The 20,420-nt window shown below is 37.5% G+C and overlaps 1 protein-coding gene across 3 annotated transcripts in view; it reads left to right on the plus strand.

The window, feature by feature from the left end:
• The window catches only part of LOC107689143 (plastin-3-like), a 30,928-nt gene extending 10,835 nt beyond the window's left edge, over positions 1–20,093 (plus strand). For 2 of the 3 annotated variants that reach the window (XM_016487058.1, XM_016487059.1), the window contains exons 2-16: positions 2,343–2,446; positions 4,167–4,330; positions 6,928–7,057; positions 7,365–7,497; positions 7,595–7,676; positions 7,826–7,991; positions 9,325–9,467; positions 12,728–12,823; positions 14,587–14,782; positions 16,179–16,257; positions 16,412–16,529; positions 16,690–16,823; positions 17,290–17,413; positions 18,715–18,839; positions 19,721–20,093. In XM_016487058.1, coding sequence (XP_016342544.1) covers positions 2,386–2,446; positions 4,167–4,330; positions 6,928–7,057; positions 7,365–7,497; positions 7,595–7,676; positions 7,826–7,991; positions 9,325–9,467; positions 12,728–12,823; positions 14,587–14,782; positions 16,179–16,257; positions 16,412–16,529; positions 16,690–16,823; positions 17,290–17,413; positions 18,715–18,839; positions 19,721–19,853 — 1,884 coding nt within the window. In that variant the 5' untranslated portion in view covers positions 2,343–2,385 and the 3' untranslated portion in view covers positions 19,854–20,093. Of the gene's footprint in view, positions 1–6; positions 110–2,342; positions 2,447–4,166; positions 4,331–6,927; positions 7,058–7,364; positions 7,498–7,594; positions 7,677–7,825; positions 7,992–9,324; positions 9,468–12,727; positions 12,824–14,586; positions 14,783–16,178; positions 16,258–16,411; positions 16,530–16,689; positions 16,824–17,289; positions 17,414–18,714; positions 18,840–19,720 lie in introns of those variants that run through there. The other variant, XM_016487057.1, reaches the window with a different exon arrangement.
• Positions 20,094–20,420: the final 327 nt, after the last annotated feature.

Genomic DNA, 20,420 nt, shown 5'->3' on the forward strand with positions numbered 1-20,420 from the left:
GCAGTAATGCTGGTGTTTCAGATTAGCCTTGAAGGGTGTGGAGCAAGTACTGCCTATACTGCTGCGACCGCTGGTGCCTACAGCTCCATTCTCAGCTCACGTCGGGACGGTTTGTCTCTATGTTTCTCTTTTTTTGCTTTTTCCTGTCTCCCTCTACATCCCCTATTTCTCTCATTAGCGTTATACACTGGGTAAAAGCGTTCTCTCTGTGTCTGTCTCTTTTCACAGCTGCTCTGCTAACGGCACAGCATCTGTAAAAGCTCTCTCTTGTTTGAGTTCAGATTTGTTGCATCTGTTTCCAGTTTGGAGTGAAAGAAGCAGCTTTGGGGTAAAAGTGCAGTTGTTTTAAGTGAGATTTTAAAGTGTTTTTTTGCATCTCGTCAGACTGGTAAATCCATTTTGTGTGTTAGAGCACATGGTCAGGTTTCTGTTTTTGAATCAAAACCCAGAGAAAGCAGTTTGGTGGCGGTTTTCTTTTGCTTTGTAACTTAACACGGCATAATGGTTTTGACTTTGTTCAATCACTCATGCAGTGATGGCAGTCCTTAGAGACACTGAAAACTAGTGACTAGACAGGATTCTCTGGTTGCTTAGATTTGTGCATGCTACTACTCTTCACTCATTTGGGAAGTAAACAAACCTTAGTCAAATTAGACTACATCTATGCTTGAATTGTGAAGAAACTTCTTAAAGCATGAATTGTGGAAGAATCAATTCGAACTGATGATTCATTGAAGGTATGGCTCAGGGAAAGGGATGCCACAAGGGTGGAGAATTGGCCCGTTTGTTTTTGTCTTTTTTCTAAAAAATTCCAGCGAGGTTTCCATGTTGGCTTTCTGAATAGCTGAAGGATGACATCAAATGTAGACGTTCAGACAAAATCAGACAATAACCTTAGTCTGGTGCTTTCTTTGAGGGTTATTTACACAATAAACAGTTTAACCATTATGTAACGTTGGCATCACCTTATTTTTTACAATTTTTAGAAGTCCATAACTTCATGCTGTCCCACCGGGGTGTGGTGGGACGGATTGCACCGTTAATGACATAACAAAGTGTTTGGAAAAAAAAAACACAAGCTGGAGTGGCAACTTTGGGAATGAAGATGTTGACATGCGTCACAGGTGTGTCCTGATTCATCATGACTTCTTCTAAGGAACAGGAAGATGCGTCTTGGGCAGTGCTGCAGTGCTGTGATCGCTGCATGTAAGAGCAGATCTTAGGTCAGTTTGTTCAGCGAAGCATGATTGAGGCTAAAACGCTGCATCTGTTCTCGGTTCAATTGTTGTCGCTGGACTGCTCAACAGTTTTGATTTTGCTGTGGCCTTGATTCAAATGGTTTGTCACCGTAATGTTCATTTCCACTCACTGACATGTTGGGCCAGTGCCATAATACTGCAATTAAATGGACTCTATTAATTATTGTGATATCCTGGACTAATATTTACCTTGGTTTTAGTGTATTGTGTTTAGTGTATTATTGCTTATTGTGTGTTTGGGTGATAAGGTTTATGCTATACTCTTAAAAATTAAGGTTTTTATTGGCATCTATGGTTCTGTAAAGAATGTTTAACATCCACAGAATCTTTCCATTGCACAAAAGGTTCTTTATAGCCCAAAAATAAGTATGAAAAATGTTTCTTTTAGGAATTGGTTACTGAAAGGTTCTTTGTGGAACCAAAATTGTTCTTCTGTGACTTTGTTGCAAAAACCCTGTTTGGAAGCTTTATTTTTTTTTAGAGTCTAGTTGTTAATTTCACAATTAAACAAAAGCAGACTGACTGTAGGAGTCATCTGGTGTTCAGATTTTTTACACATCTTCATAACTCGGTGATAAAAAAAAAACACACTGATCTTCCAAAGAAACACATCCACATTGGCTGTGGATTGGTCTATTCCTTTTAGTTGATCTATTTCAGCTTTTCTTCTACAGTTTTCACTGTGCAATAACTGGATTTGCGACTCTTTGCTAGGCTTTTACTAGCCTCGGTTCGCAGTCGTCTCTATAGTTGACTAAACACAATGAAGATGACTTTAAATAGGCTAGATGTAGTTGTCATTAAATCTTTGTCATGGCAAAGAATCACGTCACTGCGTTACTTGCATTATGGTGAGGTTGCATTCAAAAGAACCTGCCTTGACACGCCCTCTCAAACATACATTTTGCCCAAATATAGTCTTCTCTGTTGCCTGCTTGGTAGACGTTTGCATGTCATTTGCATGTCTTATCTTCTTACTTTACAATCCCTCTTCCAGGTTTCTCTCTTAGAAGACAGTCGCCAGCATTCTTTTAATACAGCTTGGAAGTTCAGACAATAAAGTTTTTGTCCTTCTCTCCACAGAAGGACACGCTTTATTTGACTGAGAGCTTCGGGTGGTTAGGAGATGGCAGGAAAGATATCCAAAGAAGAGCTGGAGGAGTTGCGGGACGCCTTTGGGAAAGTTGGTGAGTGTTCTTCCTGTCTGACCAGTTTTGTCTATTCTAATCACTACTTGGCATGCTACCAATGAAGGTGTCTTTTTCCTTCACGTATCTTGTGATTTCTACTGATTTGTCTTTGTTTTCTATGCATATCAGTGCTACATCACTGTGCAAAACCAAAAATTAGTATTAGCAAGCTCTTCAAATAGTATTTGGATTCTGGTTTAAAATGTCAGTGATTGGGAAACTCTAGACTGTTGTTTTTGTGATGTTGTTTCGGTCCACCTAACTGCTTGTGAGGCTTGTGACCATCTGCATTGTTGTTGCTCAGAGACACATCTGGGTTTTTCGTTTGACCTCATGAATTTTTTGGCACCACCTGTTGCTTGGTGCTTAAACGGTCCTGATGGACAATTGTCTCCAAACCAACAACTATTTACTGCCTATATATATATATATATATAGTTTCTCTGAAAGATTCACTTTGAATGGGACTTTAATCTATTAACAAGTAATTGTTTTTATTTATTCAGTAGCATTTACTGTGCATGTACTATGAGTATTTTCCATATTGTGCACAATGAGATGGGAAATAAGCACTATTACAGTACCAAGTCTCTTTAAATTGTTCGTTCATCCAAGCATGAAATTGTATCCATTCAATGCTGGCTGATGCTCATAGCAGAATTTTCTTGAACATCCCATGAGCTTTTATTGTCCTACTTCAGAAGTGAATTTTGTTAATGTTGTTTTTAAGTGCCTGGAATATCTATATTAGCCACTACCTGAGTTTGAGTAGGCCTATTGCATAGAGTATCAGTAGAGAATTAAATTGGTATGTCAGTAGATTTACAGAAAGCAGTACATTTAAGAGTGTAGTGCGGTTTGTGGTCTTAAACTTCTGGGTTTTAAAGTTTGTGGAATTTGGATGTTTTTCATGGTCCTTGACAAGAATGTGCTTCAGACAGCATTTTCCCATTTATCTGATTTCTCCAGCAGACTGGGCAGAAAATTGACGCCTAAACTGTTGCTAATGTCATGGTGTTATAATGCACATACTAGAAAACCCCAGTGGCTCACAGTTCCTTTAATGTTGTTTAATCAGTTTTAGCATTACAGATAGCATTTGTTATATACATCCTGTAACACAACAGCTCTGTTTCAAACCAAGTGGCCTGCCTACTGCAACCAGCTTTTAGCAAAACAGGCATTCTGTGCTTCCACATATTTGACATATAACAAGATACCTTGTTCTGGCCTTGTGGATAATACCAGAAAGCATTGCTTAAAGCTCAGTAAAAATTTTCAGCGTAAACGTGTTCAGCCTGAACCATCACTCATTAAAATGTGGCCTGTGTTTTAGTCATAAGCATAAATTCTATAGATATAAACATTTTCATTGTTTTTGCAATGTTTCATTTAAGTGTATAGATGTATTTGTTTTCGTATTAAAATGATATATTGATAATTATTTTCACATTTCCATAATGTTTTATTTTGCGTGCATATATACAGCAAAATGCAGGTTTTCTTAATGTTCTCAGAGTTTGTTGCTGATCATTTTTACTCACCAGATTATTTAAATTGCATTTCCTCACATTTTTTTTTTCTTTGTAGTAGAGGTTTCTTAACATTTTTAATCTGTTGAACTGCAACGTAACCCAATTGCAACCACAATTTTTTTGCTTGTTGGAAAGATGCAAGATGTTGACACTAAACCAATACTTTTCATTTTTCTCCATAGATTTAAACGGCAATGGCTTTATCTGTGACTATGAGCTTCATGACCTGTTCAAAGAGGCCAATCTGCCCCTGCCTGGGTACAAAGTCCGAGAGATCATCCAGAAACTGATGGAAGAGGGTGACAAAGACAAGGACAATAAGATCAGCTTTGATGAGTTTGTGTCTGTAAGTGTCTGCAAACCGTTCTGTGATGCGGGCCATATACATTCCTAATATCCAAAAGTAATTATACATGTGCCTTCTATGTATATCTACATAAACATCCAAAGACTTGCTACACACATAAATCATTTTGTTTTCTCCAAAATTTCCTTGTAATGCTTTGGATAATAAAATGTAGCCCACACTTTGTTCTGTCTATAGATTTAAAATTTGCAAATCAAATTTCATTGTTGTAAGAAAGAAAAAACATTTACATGATCACATACACTGTTCAGATATTGTGCTGTACACGTGTGAGACTTTAATGGGTGAATGCAGGTTACATCTTTTAGAAAACGTTCAAAACAATCATTCAAAAGTTGAATGATTAAAGTCAAAAGGTTTCTGCATGATTAATGAATTAGTCAGAATTAGTAAGTTAGTAAGATGTGAGGTGGTATTTGAGGTTGTTTAGTTGAACCTGAATTTGAAACCCAACAAATTCTTCAGAAAGCACCATTACAGCTTTAAATCCCTGATTTGCATAATCAGCAGTATCTTTCAGCGTAAGTAGACAATACATTGAGATTAGAGTTTCAGTGCTGAATCCAGTTGGCATTTTGCCATTGCATAATTTTTAGTAATTAGTGTTACTCAAAGGATGATGGGAAAAAAGATAATTAGTATTAAAGACTGTTTTGAAACTCATCCCATATGCCACAGACATGATGCTTCAAAATGTGTAAGTTAGTTGAATAGAACTTGTGCTACAAATTTTCTAGATGATACAAAATGTTAGAAATCCCCAAAAACGAATGCTAATGGTCAAAAGTTTGGAATAACTATGATTTGCTTTTGAAAGAAATCGTGGTCACACTTTATTTTAAGGCCCAGTTCTCGCTATGAACAAACCATTAACTATGACTTTTGCCTCAATAAACTCCTAATTTGCTGCTTATTAATAGTTAAGGTAGTTGTTAAGTTTAGGTATTGAGTAGGATTAGGGATGTAGAATATGGTCATGCAGAATATGTGCTCTATAAGTACTAATAAACAGCCAATATGTTAATAATAGGCATGCTAATAAACAACTAGTTAATAATGAGAATTGGTCCCTAGTCTAAAGTGTTACCAACATCTCTTATGCTCATCAAGGCTGCATTAATTAGAAAAGTAAAAACAGTAATTATGTGAAAGATTACAATTTAAAATAGCTGTTTTCTATGTAAATATATTGTACAATGTAATATATTTCTGTGATCAAAGCTGAATCATTACTCTAGACTTCAGTGTCACATGATCCTTCAGAAGTCAGAAGTCTAATATGCAGATTTGCTTCTCAAGAAAGTTTCTTATTATTATTAATAATGTTGAAAATGAATAGATTTTCTGGAAACCGTGATATGTTTTTTTTTTTTTCAGGATTTTTTGGTAAACAGAAAGCATTTATTTGAAATAGAAATATTTTTGTTGCATTATAAATGTCTTTACTGTACTTTTTGAATACAATTATTATTATTTTTTTTTTTTTTACATCTTTTAATTTTAAGAAATGTTTCTTGAGCAGCAAAGCCGCATATTAGAATGATTTCAGTCTTGGTGAGCATAAGAGACTTGTTTTAAAAACTCTTAAAAAAAAAATCTTAATTATTCCAAACCTTTGACCAGTAATGTACATTTAATGGAGAGACCTAAGATATATCTATAAATTCTGGTCTATAGCATTTTTGCAGTCAGTAATTGTTGATAACAATTCAGTTTAATTGAGACTGTTGATGCTTCCTGTAAATAGAGTGTCATCCTGTTGAACGACCCTGGGTTTGTTTGCACTGCTGCGAGGAGCAGCTGCTAGCGGCCTCCGTTCACTAGATGTTCCACTTGGCACTGACAGTCATGCTTTAATTACCCTCACATGCCACATGTCAGAAAATATGTACATCTGTTTAGTTTCAAAGACCTTGTGTGTGTTTGACCACATGTGCATTTGCGTATTTTTAAATTAGTAATACATATTTTCTTCATGTGTTAGTCAGTTGGTTGTATTTAAGCAATAAGTTACACGAGTCAATGTTAAAGTCCCATGCTAAAATGTGCTATCAGACACATTGTGCAGTGACTATATTCACAATATAGTATGGCGTCAAGGAACAGATTTTACATAATAAAAGGTTTATTTTATTATTGTTTCATTTTATTTTGATGGTCCCACAACAGACATTCTTTTGACCATAAATAGCTTTGCAAATACATGTCAACTTATTATACTAAGTCTAACCCTAACCTAACAGTCAACTGATACTCTAATGAGAGTTAGTTGACATGTAGTTGCAAATTAATGAGAGTTAGCTGACACGTAGAGAAGTTGCAAAGCTACTTATACAGTAGTTAGCAGAATGTCTAAAGTGGACTATCAAAATAAAGTGTATCTTATTAAAAATATCAAGGAGAACATTTTATATTATTTTTGTTGTTTTATTAAGCAAAGTAGTTTCAGACGAGTAAACTAAGTAAATAGTTAGCTAATAGTTGCATCTTTGGGTGCTGTACAGTTACTGTATCATGTTTCTGAGCATTTGAGAATTATTTAATCATTAATATCATGGTCTCTTGTGTCTGCAAAGATCTTTCAAGAGCTGAAGAGCAGTGACATAGCAAAGAGCTTCCGGAAGGCCATCAACAGGAAAGAGGGTATCTTGGCTATCGGAGGCACATCTGAGCTCTCCAGTGCGGGCACACAGCACTCCTTCTCAGGTAAAAACGCCTCTGCTTTCACTGGATCAAACAAACCACTGCTTCCTTTTTATATAATTACATTGCACCACACTTCCCACTGGCTTGGAGTGTACAAGGTAAAGTAATGGTTTCAGATGGTAATAATGTGTCTTTGTGTGGATTTGCCATATTCGTATCTTGAAATCTACATGCTACTGCAAGGTACTTCAAACAATGATATGGTAATACCAGGTCCAAAATCCCATAACATACTTGATAGTATGTACTGTCCTTTTGTTTTTCGTTTTGTTTGTGATGTGATCTTGTTCTCTGTGTCCTCGTCCAGAGGAGGAGAGGTTTGCTTTCGTGAACTGGATCAACACAGCACTGGAACAAGACCCTGACTGTAAACATGTGTTGCCCATGAATCCCAATACAGATGATCTCTTCAAGGCTGTAGGTGACGGTATTGTGCTGTGGTAAGTCAGACACACTCCTTAACATCTTGTCTGTGGTTTTAGTATTTTATATTGTTTAAGAAACCACCTAAATGCATGTGCCTTTGCTTTCTTTTAGTAAAATGATCAACCTGTCAGTACCTGATACTATTGATGAGAGGACCATCAACAAGAAGAAAGTTACAGCATTCACAATACAGGTTTGGTTCTGTTTTTAAGATTATTTTTTTGAAATATGACTCTGGAACACTTCCATGGTTTTAATCAATTTTTTCACCCAATGTATTAAAGCACATATATGTTGGAGAGGGGTTTGAGCCTAACAGACATCATTGCTTCTGTCTTGCAGGAGAATCTTAACCTGGCTCTTAACTCGGCCTCTGCCATTGGCTGTCATGTGGTCAACATCGGGGCTCTGGACCTTCGAGAAGGCAAACCTCATCTGGTTTTGGGCCTGCTGTGGCAGATCATCAAAATTGGTCTGTTTGCTGACATTGAGCTGAGCAGAAATGAGGGTATGTGTCTCTGTTGCACAAACACGGTTGCACGTCTAGTCCAAATAGAGCTGGCATTGTCACGGCTGATGACAACTTCCAGGAATCCTGACAAACAGATAGACCGTCTCTTTTAAAGAAGTTAAATGTTAACCCAACTGACTGAATTGACTGTTGTGGCAGACTTGAACTCTTGTATCTGACCTCATTACTGGACTGAACGGTTTGTTTTCTCCCAAATTGAACTTAAGGGAGTTTAGACCTGTCCAAGAGTCTCTGTGCCTTAACAGTCCTGTAGAGAGAGTTGTCTAGCCTTAGACGAACCTTGTTTATGCTGAAAGGATCAATAAACATTTATATTATTACATAAAATTGATTTTCATCCGACAGACTGCCAGAAATGATTAGTCACAAAGCAGGACTGGGATGACAAATTATAAACAAATAATATAATTGCCTTGGCTTGACATTTTTAGATCCAGTGATGGTTCTGTATACAAGTATCAGTGCCTTGAACTGCAGGCAACAACCTTCAGTAAAAGTGAGACAAATGCGCTGGGTTCTCATTGGGTTAAAAATCCATAAACATGTTGCTGTGTTCTGGATCATTTGCAGAGGTTTGTGTGCATAAGCAGGGAGAATAGCTAGAAGGACATAACAGTAATCTAGTCTAAAATGGTGTTGTTATTAATGGGCCTTGCTAAACAGTGATTAGTGAATAGCTAGGGGGTTGTTCCTTCATCCAAGCCAAAGTTTGCCAGCCAAGCTGAGATACATGCAGGTACCTAGTAGATCTTTATATCCTTAGTGTAGCAGTAGCAGGAAAATCCATGTGACTGGATGGTAGGTACCAGCAACATTGTGTAAATGATAAAAAGGAAAAGGGACCCAACACCGAACCTTGAGGTACTCCAATGGTTTGTTTGATCTGTGAAAGGAAAAAAACCCGGTTGAAAAAATATATGAACAATATATTATTCGTTTTTTATATGAGCAAGAAAACTGAAGCTGGTCTGTCATGTTCTGCTAGTGTAGAGTTTTTGATCATGGGTTTACCTTTGCCTACCTAATGTGGTGGGAAAAGTATAGACACTACAGTAAACATTAGATGAACCTCTGACATAGATGTTTAACATAGTAAATGAGTTGTAGTGCACTTTGAGGTTTTGGAAAGAGCCTGGTCAGTTTGAAATTAAGTGAATTGGCTTTCTGAAGCACAACAGGAATTGAGAAATTATCAGTGTTCATTGTTCAGCGAAAATCCTGTATGTAACTGTTTGGCAAAAGTTAATACACCTTTAAATCATGGGCTTCGCAGCATTCTGGTTAACTGATACACATGGTCTTGTTTCAGCTCTGGCAGCACTGTTGAGGGATGGAGAGACACTAGAGGATCTGATGAAACTGTCTCCAGAGGAACTGTTGCTTCGCTGGGCCAACTTCCATCTGGAGAATGCGGGCTGGAGCAAGATCAACAACTTCAGCCATGACATTAAGGTCAGTCTTAATGTGTTTGTTTACTGTGCTCTGATTGTGTGTCTGCATGCTAATAAAGTATCAGATCTCTGTCTCTACTAATGTTTTCATGAGGATATTAAGCATGAGAATTGTAGTGGTAGTCCAGCATATATTTTACATTCATTTAGTTGTAAGAAATGAAAACTGTTGTTCTGTGATCCTATAGTGAAGTTTTAAATGCATAGTACCACTCTCATATGAGGGCTTCTATTCTTTTATCAAGATAATTGATATAAAATTGATTTCCTGCTTATTGAAGTAACATATTAGTCTGTGCAGATGTATTATTATCATGTAATGGATGATAATGTTTATAATGTCTCTATTGTAACACATGTAACTGAAATTGGAGCTCCTGACAACACAAGAGGAATCCAGTTGTTAGATATCTTTTCTACAGACAACCTGAAAACTGCATTCTAATTTCTTAATGTGATGTATTCCAGAAAAAAAAAAAAGTTCATAAAAAATATTTCAAAGTATGAATTTATAAATATTTTCCCTTAAAATTATGTGCACATCAGTGTTGATGCCATGTTCGCTATAAAGGAAAGATTAAAATGTCATGACTTGGCTTTACTAACCATATTATGTATTGTAAGCATCATAAACAGTTTCATGGTCAAATTTTATTGAATATTTCCATTACAGTCCTGTTGTTTTGAATAATATTTGCCAATCAGTGCAATAGTGGTTAAATAGTCACAGATAAAGTTGTTTTTAGTGTTGTGCATTAAGGCAATCACTATTAGTGTTGCTCATACTTAAAGTTAGTGTTTGTATTAAACAGTAGTGGTTCTTAATTCTGGTCCTGGAGACCAGTTGATCTCATGGAGCCTCATGGTTCCTTAATGATGATCTGAATCAGGTGTGTTAGAAAAGGAAGACATATGGACTGAAAGCTGAAAAATGCTGCCTTTAAAGATGCATTCCAAGGTAGAAAGGTATCAAGGCACATCCTAATCTAATGTTAGTTTCCCTTCCTGTCTCCTGAGATGCCTTTATCTGATCGATTTTTGAAGGCAGCAAAGATGTATCCTTCGCTGCCTTTGATATCTCACAATCCTGTGTGTTCGATTCTGTGACAGTTGAGCTAAAAATAAAGATGGCGTCTGAAAGTTGCTGTTGTTGGTCAGTTTGTGTAAATGTAGGTTTTTGACAAACTTTATCCACTTTTGATGTAATTTCTAGCAAGAAATTAGTATTGCAGTAATTTTGTTGTAGATCATTAAACTGTTACACGTCCTCAGACGCCCATCTGAAATCAGTTTCATGAGGTAGCTACGTACGTGCACAAACGCAGCCGGCAAAATTATTGCCAGATAAGGCAGCGAGTTATCAAGCTTTCAGTTGCAGCCACAAAATGTGCAGAGCAGAGGGGCATGGCTTATTGAGAAGAGGCGTTCTATTATCTTTCTATTCAAATCCAGAGTTATATAAAGAGCACACCATATTATAGGGACTTGGGAGTGGGTGGACTCTTTTGACTTCAGAACACCACAACATCAGCATATCAACACCCTAGCATTGTGAAAGGGAGTTTTTCCATGTACATGTAGTTCTAGCTTTTTGAAAGCTTAAGAGAGACTTTAAATGATATGCTATACTACTACAGTATATTAAATGACATGTACCTGCAAAAAATAAAAAATGGAATAACATAAAACGTGTAAATGTCAAATGGAAAGGTTTACGTAGACCTTTTGTGCTTTTTAAATCTCTCGAAGAACTAATGGTTAGATGACAGATTTACTTTAGCTTTCCTTTAAAGGTTAAATAATTCTCAGCCTCAAATGAGTGGAGTCATGTTGCCAAATTTATCCAAATTAGAATTTACATAACAGCTAACTCCATTTTCTGTTTCATAAAGGCAGTTCACCAGAGTGAAAGGGCAGTTACTTTGACTTTCAAATGCTCTGGCATACCATGAATTTTGTAAAACATGCGAGGGGTCATTTAGTATCTAATAAAAGATATGTGACCTGAGCTGTTACATGATTGCCCTCTTAACTCATTCGTTCTCAAAAAAGGGGTTTGGTGATAAAAGACTGATCTCTACTGAATGATTTAACTAATATCTGTCTCTATCTCCCTCTATGCTGCAGTTAACAGATTTTTCAAACTGTATAAAGGTACTTTTCCAAATGTACTGTAGATCGATTACAGTATGCACTTTTGTTGTTGTTTGGTTTCTTCATTCATTCAAATCTACCACATTCATGTTCTCAGGAATTCATGCATGATTGTGTGTTTCTGATATTTTCACAAATCTCTCTGGATTGTGTCTCATCTAAATATAATTCACAATGTAAATGTATTCTGCTGCCTTCAAGTCCATTGTTATTTTGGTCAAAATAAAATGGATGCATTGGACCGTTATAGTACTGTAGTTGCAAAAGCCTATTGCCTCATAGTATTTTTGGCAAGCCTTATCAATGTTCTTCAACAACAGCTCAAAAAATGCATAGAAACTAAATTGTACAAGCAATTTTCACAATGAAAACCTAAATATGATTAATACCACCTTATGAAATGATTCTTTAACCCCATAAAGCCTGCTTTATCATATTTGATACTCAAATATCTAATGCCTCTAAATGATCAACATGATCAAAACTTTGCTGAAAAACATGTGGCACGCAATCTACTAAATGCCTTCTGTCATAAACAGTGACAACTCATGTTTATATGCATTTTATATAAGTAGTCTGCTATACTGTTTTATAGATATACATTACAAGCTAACAGCATTTCATCTGCAACAAATTGCATATTTTTGCTCAGTTTAGGTCTAAAATGAAAGGGATTTTCCTCCTTGAGTGTGAGCTCCATATTATCACTGCATATGAGCTATACATTCCTGTTTCTAATATGATGCTTAACAAAAGGCACATATGCAAACCTTTCTTTTAACATGTTGTCAAATTTCAGTAAGTCTGGGCTCAAAGAAAATCCCACAAGTATTTTGTAGAGATTTACGTCGTTTTTAATGACTGAAACTTGATGATTTTGAAGTCTCTGACAATCAATAAATGTTTCATTTCAGCTTTTAACACAAAAATAAGTAAACATTGTTTCCTGTTGAATGCAGTGGCATAATAGATTCTGTCTCTAGTAATTATGCCACTATGGTATTCATGTGCTTTCAGCGCATAAATACAATCCTACAGACAGGACTTGAAGGCAGCATTACACTACGTTCATTGAAAGATTTTTTTTTTCTCTTCTCGCTCTTGCAGGACTCGAGGGCTTATTTCCACCTGCTCAACCAGATCGCGCCGAAAGGTCAAAAGGAGGGTGAAGATCGTATTGACATTGACATGTCAGGCTTCAGCGTGAGTTCAAACAATACACTTTTAAAATGCACATCATTCACTATGTGTTTCTGTGTCATAAACCAGCCCAAAAATGTGAGACCAGAAACATAAGTTCAGCTTCACAATATCTAAGGTCTTATAATGCATTCACAGTAGTGAGCTGCTCTCAGTAGAGCAAGAAGGTTTGTATCAGAATATCAAAGCTTCAGTCACTGTAGCAGCTCATTGTAAGTCAGGACGGAGGCAGTTCATCTCAGATGTGTGATGAGACACACTAGGGACTTCCTGAAAGCCTCAAGCTTCCTGCTTTTTGGAGAGCAGTTGTCAAGCATCAGCAGTTCAAACACAAGTGTTTCTCTGAGGGTCTAAACTTGGCATGAGAGGGTGAAAGTGTATGCAAACCTGGGATTGATTTTCAAAATCAATGCCAAAATTAAGAACTGCAAATTCTAAGCAGGATGTGTTTTCTTTATGTGTTTCTGACAATAGTGAATTCCAGTAGGAACTCAGCAAAAAGCCACTGTTTATTGCACATTGTGTTCCAGTCTGTGGCCCGTGGCAGTCACAACACTGCGGATGCCACATTCCACCCCCAGTATGCCATGATTCAAGTCATTCACTGGTTTGGTTCGGGACAATAACAACATTGCCCATTACTCAGCAGTGTCTAAACAGACAGAGGTCTGATGTTTGAGTGCTGGGTGACTCATGTGAGTGTATTTAACCCCACACGCTGGCCAGAGCAGCTGTTATTGACTGTGTGCTGTGGTTCGCCAGCAGCTGCTGTAGCACTGGGACACAGTCAGGGTCATTTCATCATCTACATTACCCACTGTTTCAGCTTTCCGCTGCCGTCGTGTTGTGTTAGTGTGTGCAGTCACACCACAAATAATGTTTCCTTTCAATGCTTGAACCTCCATGTCTTGCATTCTGTTTCAAACTGGTTAATCGCCTCATTTTGTTCTCTACTTATGTGGTTCATCAAAAAAAAAAAAAAACTTGACATTTTTAAATTCTTTTGACAGTATACAATGTTGAAATATATATATACCTGTACACTAGCATTCAACAGTTTGGGATGGTAAGATTTATTAATGTTTTTTAAAGAAATCTCTTCTCACCAAGGCTGATTATTATCGAAGTTGAAAACAGTTGTGCTGCTTCATATTTTTGGATACATAGTGATACATAGTTTTCAGAGATTCTTTGATTCTTTAAAAGAACTGCATGCATTAATTTCTATAAAAAACGACTGACCCCAAACTTTTGAACAGTTTATTTTTTCAAACAACCCATCCTTTCTAAAATATTTAAAGCAACAAACAATGCCGGAAAATGTTTTAGAGAGGCATCACAGCGCTTTATTGCTTGTCTTCTTGTCATTGCTTAATTTGGAAGTCCTAAAAATGCAGCCTAGGTAGGCGACTCACTAGGGTTTGGCACAAAGCCTTAATGTACACGACATCATTTTGAGTTCTGCACTATTACACGTACAATTGATTCTGAAGGTTGTGTAGCTACCAAATTAATCTGGCTCAAGTAATGTTCAAGTACTTGTATTGTCTGTGCAATTTCTCATAGTAGTGTTTATATTTGATTTGTGCTATCTCTTATTTTCTCACTGACCCATGGGATAGAAAAGGAGATTGTTTTGCATCTGTGGCTTATGCAAATCTGTCCCATTGAAGCAGAGAGGGAGAGATTAGTTAATTTGTCAGCAGCTGAATGCAGTGAATTGTGTTTGGCAACGATCTCAGCTTGTCCTGGTGTGTGTTCTGCAGGAGAAAGATGACCTGAAGAGAGCCGAGTGTATGCTGCTGCAGGCAGACGGGCTGGGCTGCAGACAGTTTGTCACGTCTACTGATGTCGTGTCTGGCAACCCTAAACTCAACTTGGCCTTTGTGGCCAATCTCTTCAACAAGTACCCAGCGCTGACCAAACCCGAGAATCAAGACATCAACTGGGGACTTCTGGAGGGTGGGTGTTTTGCTCATGATTGTTGTTCTTTCCTGTCTAGTTTTGCCATTTTAGCATTTGCTAAATACATGTGCCACGTAATGACTCTGGGTGGCATTCCAAACACTTACTTCTAAAAATATACCGGATGGCATCACATAAGGGACATTCAGGATTTTTTTTAATGGAAACTGGTGAAGTGCGTCGTCAGACAGAGATTCGAAGGGAGGGCCTGGTTGCCTGAACAGTTTACGCCGTTTTTGGTGAAGGTTGCGCCCTCTTGTGGTACAAAACACAAAAAGCAAGCAGTCAGACCTAACTACATTGAGGTCTCTGCAGAGCAAAAGTGGGCGTTTCTGAATTTGTGGGTGTTTTCAAACTGCAGGGTTTTCTTAATCGTGCAATCAAAATGATCCCCCTTACCTAACCCCACCCCTAAACCTACTGTCACTATGATGTCAGCCAATCAGGAAACATGGTCTAAAAACGCCCCAATCTGGTAACTCCCATTACTTTCCTGCAGAGACCTATACTTGGACCTAACCCTGTTTTATAGATAGCAATCGGGTCATTCTATAATTTAGGGTACGTTTCATTTCTATTGGTGTTAATTGTTTGTTGTTGTTTTTTAACAATTGTCTTCATAAATATCATGTTTTACCCATTAAGAGAACACGTAATATAATGTCACATATATTTTGTGCTGCCTGTTTTTCAGTTGACTTGACATTGCCTGTATTTCCCTGAAATTAACAGTTTTTGCAATGTTTACTTCTTGAGTTCAAAATAATGAATAAAACATTTTTCTATATTACATTTATTTCTACAATCTAATTAGTTTAGAAAAATAGATTGTTTAAATGTAATTTTCTTTCAAACCACATGACCAGGATCGTGTGATGTCATTTTCTTCTTTATTGTATATTGTGTAGGTTTATGTATGTGTATTGTGATTTCTGATGTCTGTGAATATGCTGCAAACTCACTCTCCCAGTGGGTATGAATAAAGTAAGCAAATTATTAATTTCATGCTGTCACTTAAGATCGTCAAGAAATTTTTGTAGCAGATAACAATAAGCTTCTATTTGCTAATGTCAGTTAACTACATTAGTTAACGTAAACCAACAATTATAAACACTTCTAAAGCATTTAATATTTAGTTCATGTTAATTTCAACACTTAGTAATGCATTATTAAAATCAACGTAGTATCTGTTTTCATTATTATTTAATGGATCTGAGCTAACATGAACAAAAAATGAAGAGTTGTGTTTTTGTTAACTAACAGATTACTAGCAGATGAATGAGGCAATGAATAAGTTTCAGTAACTAATGTGTTACGGCCGAAATGTTCTCTGTGTTTGTAATTCCTGTGTTGGTGGACGGTGATTAACTCCTGCTTCGCTTGCTTTCTGCAGGAGAGACCAGAGAGGAGAGGACTTTCAGAAACTGGATGAATTCTCTGGGTGTCAATCCTCACGTCCATCACTTATACGTGTAAATCTCACACTTTCTTACCTTCGTGTCTTAATCTGTTTCATGAAACCCTAATCAAGTTGATAGTGAAATGAAATGCATGTCACATGTAACATTGTAACTGTAAATGAAATGAGATGTCAGTGTCACTTTTGAATGTTTCGGTCCTTTCCAGTGATCTTCAAGATGCTCTGGTCATCCTGCAACTTTATGAGAAGATCAAGGTTCCTGTTGACTGGAGCAACAAAGTCAACAAGCCTCCATATCCTAAACTAGGAGCCAACATGAAAAAGGTAGCCATTACCCTTTCTCCAAAACCTGCTCTCCGAGGACACAAATATGCAGAATGATTGACAGACAGAGAGCATTTCTAATCAGCTAGTTTTCTGGTTTGGATAAAGGGCTGTTATGTCCTCCGTCTCTACATGTATGTGTGTGTTTCTGTGTGTCCAGCTGGAGAACTGTAACTACGCTGTGGAACTGGGGAAGACCAAAGCTAATTTCTCGCTGGTGGGCATCGGGGGGCAAGACTTGAATGATGGGAACCCAACGCTCACTCTCGCCCTGGTCTGGCAGCTCATGAGGAGGTACAACTCAAACTATTAGCACAGATATGTATTCAATAAGCTAAAAACGTGTACAATATAGTAAATATTGAATAGTAAATATCTAAATGTAATTAATAATAAATATTGTAAAACAGTTTGATCATTCAAACAATTTTTGAAAGAACGCTTCTTTTCATCAAGGACAGATTAAATTGATCAAAAGTATCTATTAAAATCTATTAACAAGTGTTAAAGAACTGAACCTTATTGTAAAGCTTTTACGCAAATACTGTAAAATTCATATGTGATTTAAATGCAGACATACCAGAATTCAAATTATTAATTGAAAAAACAACACTGAAGTCTAGTTTATTGATTCATTTATTTGTATTTAATTTTTTCTTATAAGAACATATATATGAATATAAAGCTTGAAGAGTTTATTTATTAGTTGAAATGTGCTAGTAATCTGATTCTGATGAGTCTTTGTGCTGTGTTTCTCCAGATACACTCTGAATGTACTAGAAGGCCTGGGCGACGGACAGAAGGTCAACGACGACATCATCGTCAGCTGGGTTAATAAGACTTTGTCACAAGCAGGAAAATCAACCAAAATATCCAGTTTCAAGGTGCTCAAGCCTTCATTTATCTGCTAACACACACACAAACTGCGTTTGGGTCGCCCCTAAAGCACCTTCTTTTAGGTCACAATATATCAACATGCAGTAACAATTGAAATTATTTTCATCAATATTAAATATGAAAAGATGTCCCGTGAAGTAATACACGCTGCCGTGATCAAAAATACAGTGTGATCAGTACTGTATATCCAATCACTCTCCACGCTAATAATGAACAAGTAACTACTGTTGCCAGCCGATGTGTAACAACAATGGAACAGAAATTCCACTAGTGACTAGTGATTATAGCCTATCTCGTCTCTTTACGGGATAATTACCAGGATCCTACAGGGCTAAGTGCCGTATTTCCTTCAAGAAATATGCAAACACTTACCCCCTTTTAAGGTTAAGGCCCTGCAACAATCTCTGATTGGAAGACCGCACCATGAGATGGGCCAAAATCAGCCTGCTTAAAACTGGACACAAAGCCTTCGAGTTTCGCTTGCTTGCTCTCTGGATCTTTGGCTCTTCCGCCTTATTGATTGCGCTACAAAGCGCTCACAGCCGTAACATCAGGCTAGTGATCCTCCAGAACTCCAAAACTTAGTCAAACTTCGTGACTGCAGAAATCTTCAAAGCTTAGTCTTTGCAAACAGAATCTGAGAAGAACTTCCAGTGCGTCGTCACGTCACAAGGAAACCAACCAATCGCCGGAGGGCATCCCCACACTTACCCCCTTTTACTGTAGGTCCTTCCCTGATCTCCAGCGCGCCTTTCCCACTCGATCTCGGGACATTTCTTTTCCCGGTTCATAGGGAGAATCCCCCCTTCCCGGACGAGCCCCCAACCGGGAGAGTTCCCGGGTTCAAATCCCGGACGAGCCCCCAACTGTTAAAATAAAAGTATTAAAGTAATTGCGAAGATCCCGTCTGGGTGGGCTACGGAGCAGAGGAGATGGGTACCCGGGTACCCGGGACCAAGAATGACACAGACACAAGTAGTGCAGTTCACTCAAGGTTCAAACATTATTATCTAGGGGTACATACAGTATATATAGTCTAGCAAAAGTGAAATATTGGGCTAAGCAGAAGTGGAGCAAAGATAAAGTAGCCTTATAAAGCAACAGTATGTCTCATGACCAGTGGGTAATGTCTACATCCTAAAATACAAGAGGCATAGGATGTTCTAGAATCTCACACATAAACACACACACACACAAACATATTATATATTCATACAGCAGCCCTGTATTCATGTAGCTGCATGTGTTGGTTGAATATCAGAATTAAGTATAATGTTCTGGACTGTAGGACAAAGAGATCAGCTCCAGTCTGGCGGTGTTGGACCTGATTGATGCCATCCAGCCTGGCTGCGTCAACTACGACCTCGTGAAGAGAGGAAGCCTTAGCGACGAAGACAAACTGGACAATGCAAAGTAAGATTTCAAAAGAGTGTTCATTATATAACATACATACAGCATTAAGTTACTGGAATGTGTGTGTAAATGTATGAAGCAGTAAATATATGCTGTCAGTTATGACTAGGGGTGGGAATATTTAGGCACTTCAAGTAATATAATATAACTTTTTAAAATAATCTTAAAATAAATGTAAAGTTCAGTATCTGAGACTGCTTTAAGTACTTAAAAGCTTCCAGGCAGGCACATTGATTGACTTTTCTCAGCATTATTCCTGTTTGATTATTATGTTCATGCTAATGCACAGATTTATTTTAACATATCAGATGTTTTGTCCTGTCCTTACGACAAGACTGACAGCGTTTACAGCGATTTTGCATCATAACATTTAGAGATGAGAGTGCATTTATCCCCTCACACAGACTAACACACAGCCGCAAACTCACTTCAGAACAAACACACACATGAGCATGTGAAAGCAGCTGTCTGGCAGTAAGTGTGCTTTGTGTGTCCAATATGTAATGGCATAAATTTTGCCTTTGTCAAGTATTTGGAAGGTAAAATGCTGAAATACTGACGAGTGAAAGCGCACATTGTTAAGCAAAGTGCATGATTCTCACAGTGCATATCCTGTGCAATGATATCCCGCATATCCCATGATTGCTTTTGTATTTCACTTCAAACATGAAACTTTATGCAAGTTTATATACTTACTCAAGTGTGTGTTATTAGCAGCAAGCAGAATACAGCTGTCTCTAGTGCACACAAGTTCAAAATCAATTCTGAAATTTTCAGAATCATTGAAGAGAGAATCACAGAATTGTTTTTTTTTCTCCCACCCTCTAAGTCTTTGTAATATTTCCCTTTATAGCGAGCTTATTTCTGTCCGTCTCTTGCAGGTATGCTGTATCCATGGCCAGGAAGATTGGTGCTCGTGTGTATGCCCTGCCTGACGATCTAGTCGAGGTCAAACCCAAGATGGTGATGACCGTGTTCGCGTGTCTAATGGGCAGAGGGATGAAGAGGGCGTAAAACGGGAACCTGAGGTCAATCAGACGCTGATGTCCTACCCAAAAGCCATTTTGCTGGTTGAAAGGCTTCTGGTTCAGTAAATTTATTACAACCACAATAAAAAAAAAATTGCCAACAGATGTTAAAGAATCATGTTTAAGTTGGGCAGGACTACAATGTTGAAATGGGCTTGAAGTTTTTGGAAAGGGAGGGTTGGTTCTTTTAGACCAAAACAATTACGATTCCATCTAAAAAAAAAAAGGGACAAATTAATACCAAATTATATCTTCTATGAAATGCAAGATGACTAAAGCATATCTGCGCTGGATCCAAACCATGTCAGACTCAGCTTTGCAATACTCTATTTACATAATTGATAAAGGATGTATGTACGAGTGATAGGTGTAGTTTTGACAGTTTGACAGCTTTGGACATTTAGAGTCACGACTGGCCTTACTAGATGCAGTATTGCATCTATGCAGATTGATGATCGTGTTTGAATCATTGAATTGGACCGCTTATTCTCCTTACATTTTATGTTACAAAATTTACCAGAAAGGTTTCAGTGAGACACTTTAACACATTCCG

The sequence above is a fragment of the Sinocyclocheilus anshuiensis genome, unplaced genomic scaffold (genome assembly GCF_001515605.1).
Source record: "Sinocyclocheilus anshuiensis isolate Anshui unplaced genomic scaffold, SAMN03320099.WGS_v1.1 scaffold846, whole genome shotgun sequence".
Classification (NCBI taxonomy): Eukaryota; Metazoa; Chordata; class Actinopteri; order Cypriniformes; family Cyprinidae; genus Sinocyclocheilus; species Sinocyclocheilus anshuiensis.